The sequence below is a fragment of the Eublepharis macularius genome, chromosome 4 (assembly GCF_028583425.1).
Source record: "Eublepharis macularius isolate TG4126 chromosome 4, MPM_Emac_v1.0, whole genome shotgun sequence".
NCBI classification, from domain to species: Eukaryota; Metazoa; Chordata; class Lepidosauria; order Squamata; family Eublepharidae; genus Eublepharis; species Eublepharis macularius.
In genome coordinates, this window is record NC_072793.1 from 156,733,455 (window position 1) to 156,748,452 (window position 14,998).

Sequence of the window (14,998 nt, forward strand, 5' to 3'; positions counted from 1 at the left end):
CCTTCCCCCTCTGAAAATCTGTTTCAGTTGTAGGAATATTACAGCTAGCGTACATTATACAGTCTCCTCCCACTGTGTATGGCAAGGCCTGTTGAGTCATTTCTATCAAGATAAATAATGACAGTTTCTTGTTCCATCCACATGGATGGATAAGTGAACTGATACAGAGAGAGCAGCAAAACGACATTGCTGGGAGCAGGGGCAAGAGAAAGGTGAGTCTGCTGTATCAAAGAACTGCTTGCATCGGGTGACAGGAAAGAGAAAGGGGAGGGATTCTTGTCAATGAGACCCAGCAATCTGTTTTCCAAGAGAGAACAGAAATACATGTTGTGGATTACCTGGGGATGTTCAAGTGCAGGTTTTTATGTGTGGTCCTCAATTCACATGCAGGCTGCTCTTGCTTATGAATCCTGCTTTCCCGGGAGCTCCCTTTGTGTGATTGCATCTGCAAGTGTCCCCGGAGGCTCCTTTGTCTTGCCAATTTGCATTTCTTTAAGGTATGAGAAACTGTCAAATCTGCATTTCAATGAATGGATATGGAAGGTGGGGGAAACTGGGATACTTTTAGCAGTTGAAGAGGAATGCATGAATGTATTCAGGCAGATCAAACTGAAGTGTGACTATGTGAGCGAGTTCATGGAAAATTGGAAAGGGAACACATGAAATGAGGTACAGTTAAGTGTTCCTACATACTTAGTAATGTATATTTCCACCCAGAAGCTAGTAGATTGCTGACTTTCACTCAAGGGCCGTAGCGTTCTGGTAACCAACTACCATCATCAGTGAGCTAGGACCTAGTCTACGCATGCAGTGAAGTGTGGTGTTGAAATGGCCTATACAATTTCAGAGCACAGGGGAGGGATGAAATTTTTAAAGTTTTCAACAGTTCCCTACAGACAGAAAACTAGCCCAGAAGGGATCAGGTAGATTAAAACCTTTCTTCTTGCTGTTTGTTTCTCTTATGTGCAAAGATGCTTTTGCACAGAAGACCGATCATCTCATTGGTTTACATTGTATAATCCACCTTCAGTCTCAGTGAGAAAGATGGACTATAAATAATGTAAATAAATAAAAATGGAATCACCAGTGGGCAGTGAGTGACACCCACTTAGATGGTGTAGTGATACAGTCCCTCTATATCCATCTATAAGCCCCGTAGAATTCTTCCTCTCCATTCTATGGAAAATATAGACCAGACCTATGGCCTGAGTTAAATTTGGAACTGAAGTGAAAACTGTCTTCTATGTGACTTTGTAGCCTCATCCCTGGGGTTGTCTGCCCAGCTTGGCTGCCGTTGAGAAGAGCTTTTTTGCTTCTGCACGGCATTTTGCTGCTTCCAAGTACTTCCTGGGTTTTCCCCTATCTTTCCTGAAATCTGCTTTTACTTTTATGGTCTGTTTGTGGAATTCTCATCTGCCCCTCCGCCTTTCAGTGCTATTTTCACAGCTCTACCATCTTACCTCGTTATATTGATCCGAGGACTTCACAGCCTAATTGCCTGCAGCTGGTTACCCTCGCCACTTCTCAGCATTTTCTTAGAACTTCACTGAATTTCATTTTGCAAAACTGGATTGAGTTAATGCCGTTTCTCTCCCTTTGTGCAATTTCAGTGTTATGTAGTGTTATTTTTCACGGAGATACTGTATAATTACAAATCTTGTTTTGAATATTCACGGAGGTTATTCCCTTGGTCTTGTCTCTGGGCGTGCTTCCTTTTGCTTTTGGTGTGTCTTCAGTGTGGTAGCCATTCAACCCCCCCCCCCCCCCTTCGGTTGCGTTACTGAGTCAGTAGGTCGGCAGGCGAGTGTCCCAATCTTTCTAGGTTGCTCTTAACCATACGCATCCACCTAGGCTAGTAAGGATCTTGGTTTATTAGAGGGAGAAGGCCTTTTTGATTGTTATATATCTTGAGCCACTGATAAACAGAAGATAGCAATATTTTGGCTTCAATTCTCATTTGGCCTGTTTCTAGCCATAGGAGGGCATTTGGCTCTCTTGGGGGTACCTGTAAGACGGCACGGATAAATTTGGACTGAATCTTCTCGAGAATTTGCAAATTATCAGCAGATATGCCCAAATTAATACCATATAGGAGTTGTGCAAGGGCTTTAGCTTGATACAGCCTCAGTGCTGCCGGGACACATCAGCCCCCCTTAGATCGGAAAAATCTCAAGATAGCATGCACCACCCTTTCAGCTCTCTTCGCCATCAGATTACAGTGAGCTGTATTAGCCCCTGAATCCTGTATAACCACCTCCAGGTAGATAAATTTATTTACTTGTTGAATTTTATTCCCTTTTATCCTCCAGGATCGCTTCTTGGGGTGTCTGCCAAATGCCATCACCTTTGTTTTATCAAAGTTGATTGTTAGGTTTTTTTGTCGCAGTATGTTGTGAATCTATCTAACACCTTTCAGAATCCTAATGGGGTCCTGGCTAATAGGACTGCATCATCTGCATAGAGCAGAACTGGTAAATGGCGTGAGCAGGTGGTATTTTCATAGCCCAGTCAGGATAATGGTGAGGAGTTATTGAGTCTCAACTGGGACTTGTGTGAGCGAGGGAGTCTGGAAATCCAAGATATACATACATACATACATACATACATACATACATACATACATACATACATACATTATTGAATAGTCTGCCTTTCTCACTGAGATGTTTTTATATTGATGATTTGTCATTTTCATGGTATGCTGCCTTGAACTGAACTCTGGAGAGGCAACACAGAAATCTAAATAAATAAAGTCTATCCTTAACACCTAGGATGCTCAAGAAGTAGGGTTGCCAGCCTCCAGGTGGTGACTGGAGAACCCCCGGAATTACAACTAATGTCCTGGTGACAGAGATCAGTTCCCCTGGAGAAAACAGCTCCTTTGGGGTGTAGGCTCTATGGTGTAATATCATTCTGAGGCCTCTCCCCTCTCCAAAACCTGCCTTCTTCAGGCTCCACCCCCCAAATCTCCAGGAATTTCCCAACCTGGACCTGGCAACCCTATCAAGAAGCCTAGTGCAGCTGTTACCACGTTGGTCTTCCTGTTCCTCAAACTCATGGGCTATCTGGCCTTCAGAACCAAGGGTAGGGTTAGCAAGGGGAAATGTCTTCCATTTGTTGTAGCTTCTTCTGGGATGCTTCCCTTTCAGGTGCTGCAATGATTTGTCTCCTCCTTTGGTTTTTGAGCTTCCCGGTCCTTTCCCGACTGGAACCCAAGTCTTCTGCAGAAGATGATACTATAGTAGTCACCAGCAGTGGCTCTGTCCGGGGAAAGCATCTCCCAGCTGGCTCAAGAACAGTCACAGCCTATCTGGGCATCCCCTATGCAGAGCCCCCTTTGGGCAAATTGCGTTTCCAGAAGCCTGTGCCTCATAAGTCATGGAGCCACATCCTGGAAGCCACCACCTTCGGCAATTCATGCCCCCAAATAGTTCTTTCTAACTCTCCTGATGCTGAAATATGGACCGCCAACACACCCCGTTCAGAGGACTGTCTTTTCCTCAATGTCTGGGTTCCCCATCCTCGGCCCTCCACACCAGCTGCTGTTCTTGTCTGGGTCTATGGTGGGGGGTTTTGTGTTGGCACAGCTTCCTTGGTTGCGTATAATGGAGCATTCTTAGCTGCCACTGAGAATGTTATTGTGGTCTCCATGAACTACCGTCTGGGGGCTCTAGGCTTCCTTTCATTGCCACCAGCCGCCCCAGGAAACGTGGGCCTGTGGGACCAACAGTTAGCCCTAAGATGGGTGAGGGAGAATGCAGCCGCCTTTGGAGGAGACCCAACTCGGATAACTATTTCCGGCCAGAGTGCTGGAGGAGGAGCTGTCGGCTACCACCTCCTCTCACCAGGGAGCCAGCCGCTTTTTGATCGTGCTGTGTTGCAGAGCGGGACAGCCATTTCTCCCTGGGCTTGGGTGAGTCCTGAGGAAGCAAAGAGGAGAGCCCTGGCCCTGGCCCAGCTAATGGGCTGTGCAGGAGATGAGGGCAGTGCCATAGTGAGTTGCTTGCAGGGGAAAGAAGCGGAAGAATTTCAGAAGCTCGCATTCTTTGTTGTGGATCCCAAGGGCATTTTGAGTCTTCCCTTCATACCAACAACAGATGGAGAGTTCCTTCCAGATGATCCACAGGCACTTCTGGAGTCCAAGCACTTTCAGTCTAAACCTGTTATGATTGGTGCTACCTCTGATGAAGGGTCCATCTTGATCTTCTATGCTGGTCCTTTCTTACATACATTCAACGACAGCCTTTTGACCTGGGAACAGCTCTTGGAGGGACTTAGGTTGTGTGTACCCAATGCAACAGATGACTTCATCCAAGCCATTGCTGTGAGGTACAGTGAAGAGGAACCTGAGGGCCCAGCCCGGTATCGTGATGCCATGTCCCAAGCCTGTGGAGATTACATGTTTGTATGTCCAGCAAATGAAGTTGCCACAAAGATCACAAAGAGCGGAAGCCCTGTGTATGCATATACGTTCACCCATCGCAGCATTGGCTCAGTATGGCCTGAATGGATGGGATCGACGCATGGATCTGAGATCCCATATCTTTTTGGAACCCTGACGTTGTTAAAGGGAACCAATGAAACTCATACAGAGGCAGAGTTAGCACTAATCCCTCGAGTGATGCGGTACTGGGCGGAGTTTGCCAGAAGCGGGTAAGCAAACTGTTCACTTACAGATGTTCACCATCCCTGGCCCAAAAGATACAGAAGGCAGCACTTCCCTAAGGTTTCTTTGTCACAAATGTGTTACGTATTGGGAATATATATTTAGTTTGGTTTAGTTCAGTAACTTAGCGGAGTAACATAGCATAGTTTAGTCAGAAGTGTTTAAACCTTTAAAAACGTACATTATTAATGTATTAATCTTCAGACAAAATCATAGACAGATAGAACTTACAGTTTATTGTAGCAGATTTCTTCCATAGCAATATCTTCTGGTAATAAGGGCCGATTCCAGATGACTAACCTTAAGGCATTTCATGCCGCCCTCTTCCGGATCGCGACGGGGAAAATGCGAAATATCGCGTTTCCTCGTGCGAGTTTTGCGCATCGTCGCACAAAACTCGTGCGAGGAAACGCGATATTTCGCATTTTCCCCGTCACGATCTGGAAGAGGGCGGCATGAAATGCCTTAAGGTTAGTCATCTGGAATCGGCCAAGAAGGGAAAGATCCTAATCTAAAGAGTTACATTCCCTAGTCTAATGCCACGGCCTGAAAAAGCAGGCGTCGAGGCTGAAAGTGGGTCTGTGGACAAAAAGAAGGGCTCCATAAGGAGCATGGAGGATTTACATCTTTCCTCTTTGGAAGACCCTGTGGAAAGAGAAAATTTCCCAAGAGGCACAGAGGCAAGAGAGGAGGGGTCAGTAGGCGTTCCCACCTTAGACAAGAGAGTGGCAGATTGCTAGACTTATACATTACATTCAAAGAGACATGCAGCTCCCCACAGTGTCCAAAGGCAGGCTGAGTTACCTATTCCAACATTAGGAACTGGCATCCATTTTAAATGCTGGCCAGTTTTTGTTGTGTGTAAAAGGAAATGCCCGCTTTTTAATTTGAAATAACCTCACCTACATGCGTTAGTTCTATTTATGTATTTATTTGAGACGTTTCTTATTATTACTTAGTCCATTTTTATCCGGCCTTTCTTGCAAGGGGCTCAAGGCAGTGTACATCGTTCTCCCCTTGTCCATTTTATCTTCACAACAAACCTGTGAAGTAGGTTAGGCTGAGAGAGAGAGAGAGAGAGAGAGGCAGAGAATGGCCCAGTTATCACCCATACAAATTTCATGGCAGAATGTGAATTTGAATCTGGATTTGCCAGATCCTTATCAAACACTCTAACCATTAGACCATGCTGACCTTTATTCTCTGCGAGTGGATCATCCTGCCTTTCGATGTTAAACTTCCAAGGTAGCTAGTGAAAGCCTTAAAACAATTAATTAATAAGAAAGAACAGCAAAATAACAAAAAAGCAAGAAGGTTTTTAAAAATCACATTATAGATGTGGCAAAAAGCAAGTTGATAATTAAAAGCTTGGGGAAATAAAATTGGCTGGACTTTGCACCCAAAGGATAATGAAGCAATCACCTAGCTCATATCTCTGGGGAAGGTATTCCACAACTGGGACTTCCCCACAGAAAAGGCCTTGGCTCTAGTCTTTGTCTGCCTAATTTCTGAAGTAGGGCCACCTGGGGCACCTCCTCTAGAGATTATTTTAAATGGCAGCTATCTTAACATGGCCCAAGTTCTTGGATATAGAGTTGACAGGAATAAAAGCTTTTCCAGATTTAGTTAATCTTAAATCAGTACTCTAATTAATTATGGAATTATGTAGCAGGGACTTTTACCAAGGTATGTACTTTACTGCTCTGATTGCCATCGTTTTTGACTGTGTGATCCACCTTCAGTCTCAGCGAGACAGAGATTGTAAATGAAATAAGTGAATATATAAATAATCAGAAAATATATATTGTGTACCTTACACAGAACTAGATCCTGTCTGATTTCTTAAATCATGAAGTTTTGTCTTCTGTGCAGCAATCCCACTGCCTCAGATGTCAGTGAGACAAAATGGCCTCTCTACAACCCTACAGAGCAGAACTTCTTTCGCATAAGCACGGAACCACCTCAGGTCATGAAGCCATCCCCTGCGCGCCACTGTGGTTTCTGGAAGGCACTCTTATCAGAGGCATCAAAACCAAGTGAGTTGAGGCCCTGAAAGGGGCGGGGGGCAGGGGGGAGAGCCATTCCCCAAGGTAGAGATTCCTCATAATTTACGGGAAATTATGGCCATAAACTGTGGTTGAATTGGAATCTTGGTCAGCCAGGAGATGATGGTACACCGCTGAGGCCATTCTGAAATTGCTTAGGATAGCAAGTCAGCTGAGCCTCTCCACTGTAACTTCTGCACCAAAACTGGGCAATGCCAGAGGCATGTCAGGGGGAAGAGTAGGACTTGGTCCCTCTTCCCTTTGTCAGAACTGTGGCTAAATAATAGTTGTATCCAGACTACCTTCTGCAATCAGACAAGAGTCCGTTGTTTTCAAAAGATTTACTGAAAGAAGCAACCATTATAGTCCACTGGCCCAGATGCAATATCTGGGCTGGTACACGTGTATTGTTACGAATGAAAGGCAAAGAATACAGTACAAAGTATTAGAACTCAGTAGGCCCAGCCTCCCCCCATAGTTCTCAAAACAATCCCTTTGAAGCTGAGAAAGTGAAAGTTTCCCAGGACTGGAAAAGCTATAGTCAAAACATTCCTCTTGAGAGAGATAGCTGCTAGGGAACATCTTGGCACCTGTGAAGAAAGCACTCAGAACACTAAGAGAATTAAAATGGAGTCTCTTTGGTTACAATACATAGGGAAGCATTCTGAACCTGACACCCTTTGCCTTGCAAAACACTCCACCTCATACAGGATACCTTCCCCCCAGTGAGGCTAGAGCTCTTATCTGGGAGGCCTTGTGGGTTTCCACTTGTGGCAGCCTTCCCCCAGGGGAGCTACATTATTTATTACAGTTATTATTTGTATCTTGCCATTTCTCCCCAATGGGGACCCCAAACAGCTTACATTATTCTCCTCTCCTCCATTTTATCCTCACAACAATCCTGTGAGATAGGTGGAGTGTGTGTGACTGGCCCAAGGTAACCCAGAAAGGCAGAGTGGAGATTTGAACCCTCATTCCCAGATCTTAGTCCACTGCTCTAACCACTTAACTACACCCATGTTTCTTAGTCTATCTGTACTTCCTTCTCTACCAACAGGTTATCAGTTTGCAAAAGGGAATTCAAACCCACATATGCAGAGCATGATCCATCATAGGGCTTTTAGGGGCCATGCCACACTTCTTGATGCAGTTGAATAACAACAACATTCGATTTATATACTGCCCATGTGTTACCAGAACTGCTCTTTATTATAATGGGGGATTAGCTCTAGCAGTCTGTAACTTAAAATTTAGCGCGGATCTTAACCTATGTCTACGGAGGTCCCGATCCCAGACACTCTAGTGAAAAAGAGGCAGACTACAAATAGGTTCAAACACGTGTATTTTCTAATAGTGTGGCGTAAGCCTGAGCTTGCACATACATACAAGAAAACATACAAGGACTAGGAAATACAGAGTAGGAAATACAGAGACTTTCGCATTAGCTGGTTCCCAATGATGGTAGAGGGAATACTCACTTATCCTGAAGCGAAGCAGAGACACAACAGCGAGGTGGCCCAATGCCAGCACTGGGACCACAGACAGACAGCGAGGGGTTCTGGATAGGATGGCACGAGCCACAGACAGCGAGGGGTTCTGGATGGGAATGGCCTAAGCAACGTGTGGTCTGAGAGACCTGCTTAAATACCCCAAAACGTACCCTGGGGCTGGTGCTGTACTTGGTGGTTCTCACAGATTAAAACAAAGGTTCTAATGGGCTACTGAATGGCTTGGATGGGCCACTTTGGTAATCAGATTGTGATAAGTGACACCTCAGGAAGAGGGGACAAAAGAGGGAGGGGGAAATCCAAGTGGGCTGAAAGGATGTTCCAGCGGACAGGGCTTGTCCTGATGTCATCAGCTCTGGAATGCGGAGGTTTCTTTGAGATGCATTCTCTAAGTGCTTGGGATGGTCGGCACTTAGTTCCTTCTCCGGGGCGGCTCCTAAGATATGCAGACCGGGCGAGGTACTCTCGCTGCGGACGTGGTGTGCCCGCTTCGCCGAAATGGCTTCTCAAAGTAGTCTTCTTCCTCTGGGTCTTCTGGCTGCCTAAGAACATGGATGCCGGCTGGGCATGGCTGGGGCTAGATAGCAGGCTGCCCGGTAGCGAGGGCAAGCTCGGCGACCGTCCCGCGGGAGTCTCCAGGCGGGAACTGACCAGGGAGCGCCTAGCCAGGCTCGCTGGAGTTTTGCCCGGCAGGCGCCCGGCTGCTAGTAGCGGCTTGGGCCCATATGAGGCAGGCTTCCATGGAGGCAGGGGGAACAGCACTTTAAAACACAGTCCAAGGCAGGGAACAGGCACGGTCCGTGGCAGATGGCAATGCAGGCACGGGGCACACTTGTAACACAGTCCAAACACACACTGGGAAATCCAGATACAGGTCAGGGCAGGGCTGCCCAGAAAAAGAGTCCTTTGTGCAGTTATCCAAGCATGGAGTCAGGGAACTACACAGTCTATTGCAGCAGCACGGTAATAGAACAGCAGACAGGAAACTGACACGTGTACCAGAACACATGTGCAGGGCAATCTTTGTGTAGTAGTAAAACAGCAACGCAGGAACCTTTAACACAGTTCATGGCAGGCCTTAAAGCAGGAGAGGGGGCCTACTTGGCAACACATGAGGGTGACTTAATGCCACTCAGAGCAGTTTACAAAGTATGCTATTATTATCTCCACAACAAAACACCCTGTGAGGTGGGTGGGGCTGAGGGAGCTCCAGAGAGCCGTGACTAGCTCAAGGTCACCCAGCTGGCTTCAAGTGGAGGAGTGGGGAATCAAACCCTGCTCTCCGGATTAGAGTCCGGCGCTCTTAACCACTACACCAAACTGGCTCTCAGTTTGTGTTCTTTACTTCTGCTCTTCTTCTGTTTGGTGGAGCGATAAAATTTATTTATTTCATCATATTTGAGACAGAGGTGTATGGGCATTGCCATGCATCAGATTGCTCCTTCCATATAGGGTAAATCTCTGAGTGTCATTGGTGTGCTGCCTTGTGATTGGCCAGTGTAAATGGTGTCATGAAGGACTCCAGTGCTACACTCGCCTTTCCTTGGGATTAAGTCTTTTAATATATATTAAAAGACCAACTAGCAACACTACTATTACTCTGGTGTAAGTTGCACTCTAGTTGAGGAATGGAAACAAATCTCTTTTACAAAGTAGGAATGGGAATATAACAATTCTTGCAGTGTGTCAATTTTTGGGTTCCCTCATAAGGTATGTTGGGCAGGAGTCAAGCTTGGGCCTTTTCAGTGGCTGCTCCAGGCCTAGAAGTGACGCCTGACACTAGTTGGACACTTGTCAGCTTCCCTCAAGTTTCGATGGGACATGTAGGCAGCTTGGCGGAATGTTGGACAAGTGACAGTTGAAAAGTCCATTGGACAGCAGTCAGAGAGCCAAGCTGCAAGACCAGGATGCCTACATTTCCCATCAAAACTTGAGGGAAGCTGACAAGTGTCCAACTAGTGTCAGGTATCACTTGTAGTTTGGCTCTGACACAGCTCCCAGAACAAGTTGGGCTGGTGGCTTCTCCTTTCCAGGCTTGTTGGCAAAGCTGCAATAGAAAACTATTCTAAAGAGTTTGGTGCTTTTGCCTGAAGCCAGGCAAAGGGAGAATACCCTGTTGGTTGTGCATAAGGTGCTTTTGGGTAGGTTTTTAATGTTTTTATTTCTGTTGTTTATCAAATTGTGTTTTTATACCTTTGTTACCTGCTTTGGGACCTGAGATGCTCAGAGAAAGGCCAGGTATATAAATGCTATAATTAATTAAATGCAAATTGTGGTGCCTCATCTTGGCTAACATTGGTCATAAGTCATGCTGTCAAGCAAGCAACATTCTCAGTTTTGTTTGCCATGTGATACACATTTGCTTCCGGATATCTGGTCCAATTCAGTAGGAATCTCATTTTCCTGCCCTTTTTCTTGCCACAGATCAGCTTCCAAAAGATTCTGTTCTCTCCAGTCCAGAAGGCAATAGGAAGCAAGCACTGTGATTTGATCATTTACATGTGGATGGAGAAAGAGAATCATATGAACTTGGGAGGAAGAAGTCTGAAGAGTGGACAACAGAAGAAATTTTAGTTTATACCTTTGTTCTTTTCTTTTAGATTCAGAGTGGATTATATTATTTTAGAGAATAAAATCATGTAATCAGCTTCTTCCCACCTTCTTTTTCAGGCACAATTGATTCTACATTCACGTAACAAAATTAACTTAATCTCCCGACCCGTCATTCGGCCACAGTGCCTCTGTTTTTGCCCTTCTTGCATTTGATTTGATTAGGAAGACTGTGTACAACTGTCAACACGCTGGATTGTGTTGAGAACAAGCTTGGCTTGCACAGGGACTTGAGATGAGATGGAGGACTTCCTGGTTTACGAGGTCCCTAGATTTAACCACCCTGCGTTGTGATATATAAATTTGAATGGTCCAACAAACTGGTGCTTATCTGAAGCTTAACCCTGGATTGGAATCCCACTTTGTGGGCAAGAAACAGAGGACAATAGATTATTTTAAATAATATGGGGAGGGCATTTAGCACAGGAGGGCATTTAGCACATGTCCAACTTGGGAAATGTGTGGTGATTTGGAAGCGGTTCCTGGAGAAGGTAGAGTTTGGCAATGGGAGGGAGCTCAGTAGGGATGTAATACTTCTGCCCTCTGAAGCTTCCTCCAGGGGAACTCGTCTCTGCAGTATGGTGATCGGCTGTCATCCCAGGAGAACTCCAGCCCTAGCTTGAGGTTGATAATAACCCTAAGCACAGCCTCACGGTTGTCACTGTTCCTTATTGATTCTCACCATTTCTTGTGGTTGCATAGGTGGAGTCCAGGAGGGTCTTCCATAAGACCCAGTGCAAACCAGCCCAAGATGTGCCTTGCACATGTGTAGAAGTAAAACCACATGCCTTGTGTTCCACAGACACTGGTGGAGATATTTAGTCCTGGAATTGGAAAGAGAGCTGGGGGAATTTTAAGTATGGAGTTGTGATTTCCAAGAAGGGACCCAATGCCTGACAACCACTGTTGTTTGTCCAAGGGTGCTTAACATCTTCAGCTAACCCATTCGTGAGCCAGCCAATGATACCACTGTACTGAAAGAACTTTGACTTTCTGTAGCTGCTTGCATTACAGGGACAAATTGCCCCTCATCTCTATCCAGCACTCGGCTGCCAAAAACCGTTCCCCAATTTTGTTGGTCTAACCATGTGAGGCCCTTCCTTAAATTTGGCTTCTCTTTAGATGGACCCCCCACAGTGGGCACCATTACAAGAGCTTACCAAAGGCCTACAGTGGGCAGCTGCCTCTGATCCCAGGGCAGCTTATCTGGGAATTTGTTGCACAGAACCACCTTTTCAAGAAATTGTGTTTTTAAAGCCCTCTCCAAATCAGCAATGAAACCATGTTGGGGAGGTCAGCCCCCTCTGGAAACTCTTTGTCTTCAGATAATCTATTTTAATTTCATTGATACTGCTGGCTTCCATTTTCAAAGCATGGCTTTTTTTCAGTGCTTGGTTGCTTCAGCCTGCTCCACCTGCCTTTGCCTGGATCCATGGAAAAGAGGTTTCTAAGTGATGCAGGCTTCATGATTCCATATAAGGGGCATTCTTATCTACTAAAGTCATTTGCTACCTGGAAGATCTCGGCTGACACTGACAGCTCAAGGGAAGATGGGACCAACAACTGGAACTGAAGGAAGGAGGGAGAGCACAGCAGTTTTTGGCAAAGGCCTAGATCAGGTCACCTTGACTAGGTGTGGATTGCTATAGAGCCAAAAAGGTCAAGTAGTTTGGGGAAATTGACAGGAAGCCTCATGTGACATTTGACAGCTCAAAGTAGAGTGTGTAATCAGCTGACACTCCACCTCGTAGCTAATTAGTATAAAAACTGCAGCTTGGAAGAACAATGTGTCATTTGCACTCTGCAAATGCTCAGAAGCCAGTCTGACAGAACAAAGGTTGCAAAAATGGTTTTTCTAGCTAGCTTCAATATTGCCAACTAGGGGACTGCCAACTGGTACATTAATGAGGAGTAGCCAACAGAAGAGGTGCCTCCTCCCCCATTTTTCCCATTTAGGAGCGTTTCATCAGCAATAGACTCATAAAAGTTTCCAAGAATCAGCCTAGAATGGGAGGAGCCTGATGGATCTTGAAGGATGAAGGATTCCCTTCCTTGGCACAGACTTGATCTGAAATGAGAAGAATTCCAGCAAAGCATCCACAGAGATTCTATGGGAGTGGGGGAAAGAAGGGCAGTTGTTTTGGCCTAGCAGAAGAAAAAATGGCTTCACAAACATGCCAAAAGGTGGAAACTGAAATCTTTCTTTTTAATTTGCAGTTGCCTTAGACGTAAGGAAGGAGGATTGTGTTTATCACTCATTCCATTTTTCCTTTGTTGCAAACAAGTGAAACCAAATATTTCCGTTTTTGTGTGAATTTTGTGTTATTGGAATGATTCTGCACCTACATAAAAAGCCTTGTCTTGATCCTTGCTAATCTCAGAAGCCACAGGAAAGTTCTGGAGTTTTTAATTTGAGGCAGTCTTTAAAGACAAAAAGGAACTGGTGTGTCAAGGCCTCGGGCGATGGAGTTCCCTTTCTTTGGAACTTCCCATCAAAGAAATTCTGCGGTCCCCCTACATCCTATACAGTGTAAACACCAGATAATAACAGTAGGTAGGATCATGGCATTAGTGTCAGACTAGGACTTGTCAAGGACTGCTAATTTGGATTCACAGGCCTGGGGGAGTTATCCAGAAGTTCCCTCCTAAGTCCTAGCACTGGGGCAGGAATCAAGGCTCAGGCCTAACCAACTGTATTTGAGAAACAGCAAGCTGAATCCCAACCCGTAAAGTTACCAAAGGTCTCATTGGGCTCAACTAATCAAGACACTATTTCCAATTGAAGCAATTGAACCAAGGAAACACCACACCACACACACAGTTGTTTATTAATAAGTGAATAAAATACTGAAGTAGAAAGTGTGCATAAAGGATAGATAAAATAACAAAGCTAAATACCCTAGCATCTAAACATACCTGACAAAGTATTTGATCAGAAACACAGAGTTCAGCACCAGAGTTTCCAGGAATCAAAACATGATTGTAAATCCATTTGGCTAAGTGTTAGGAGCCATGTCCAGACCCCAAGCCTAAGATAAAGGCATAGCTAACTGAACCAACTTTCAGCCATCAAAGCCCAGCAACGGGGGCACAAATAACGTGGAAGTGACCTAATGGCATGAGACACTTGCAGCTGAATCAGGCCCCTCCAGCACTGACCAGCCTCCACTTGTGAACCAAGCTGGTCCAGATAAGATAATGAGATGGAATGTTACTTAGCTGACCTTGGGTGCCTCAACTCCCCTTCTTAGCAGTTTCAAAGGCCCCCTGCACCTGTGACAGATAACAAGCTTTGAGATGTCCTTGGAAATGAGATAAATTTTTCTGCTAATGCTCACCCAAAGGTTTTACCTGAAAAGCTTTGCAAGAGACTGGTCAGGGGGACATAAACTTTTAGCATAACCTAGGCCCAAAACAGGTTTGTTCTCCATAGAACTCGGCAGACCAAATCCACACACACACATATGTAGGGTTACCAATCTCTGTGCAGAGCCTGGAGTTCTCCTGGAATTACACCTGATCTCCAGACTGCAGGAAATGGCAGCTTTGGAAGCTGGACTCCATGGCATCACATCCCTGCTAAGAAAGTTCCTTCCCCTCCCCAAACTCGCTGTCCTCAAATCTCCAGGAGAGACGCATGTTCTGAAATTCTGTGCTTCCTACCACCTCTAACCCTGATTTGTGCAGCGTCTGTGGCATGTGGAGCAAGAGTATTTAGTCCTTCCCCCCTTCCCACCATTTTTCCAAAGCAGGTCTACTGGGAAGTTAGACCCATTTGATTTAGCAGGGCTTATTCCCAGAAAAGCCTTCTGAAGAGTGCAGCAGCCTCGGTTTAGCCAATTTCACAGGATTATTTGTTTATTCACTTCATTTATACCCTGCATTTTCCCCCAGTGGGGGGGACTCTCCTCTGTTTTATCCTCACAACAACCCTATGGGGTAGATTAGGCTGATGAAAGTGTGTGATTGTCCCATGGTCACCCACTCTAACCACTGTAGGGATGGAACTGTGAAGGGGAGAGCTATATAAACCCCATGGGAAAAGATGGAACCAAAAGTACGACAGGTAAGGGATTGCATGAAATAGCCAGTACAAATGTGTTCTTAGAAACAGAGGCAGGAAAGTGACCCCTTGTTAGAGAAATGATGATTGTAGGGGTCATTTCCTA

General features: G+C 45.4%; 1 protein-coding gene across 1 annotated transcript; it reads left to right on the forward strand.

Moving 5' to 3' along the window:
• Window positions 1–412: 412 nt before the first annotated feature.
• Window positions 413–10,747, forward strand: LOC129328581 (cholinesterase-like). Its single transcript, XM_054977734.1, has 4 exons — window positions 413–497; window positions 3,150–4,653; window positions 6,539–6,702; window positions 10,644–10,747. Exons 2-4 carry the CDS (start codon window positions 3,158–3,160, stop codon window positions 10,703–10,705), a joined length of 1,722 nt encoding a protein of 573 aa, XP_054833709.1. The 5' UTR covers window positions 413–497; window positions 3,150–3,157; the 3' UTR covers window positions 10,706–10,747.
• Window positions 10,748–14,998: the final 4,251 nt, after the last annotated feature.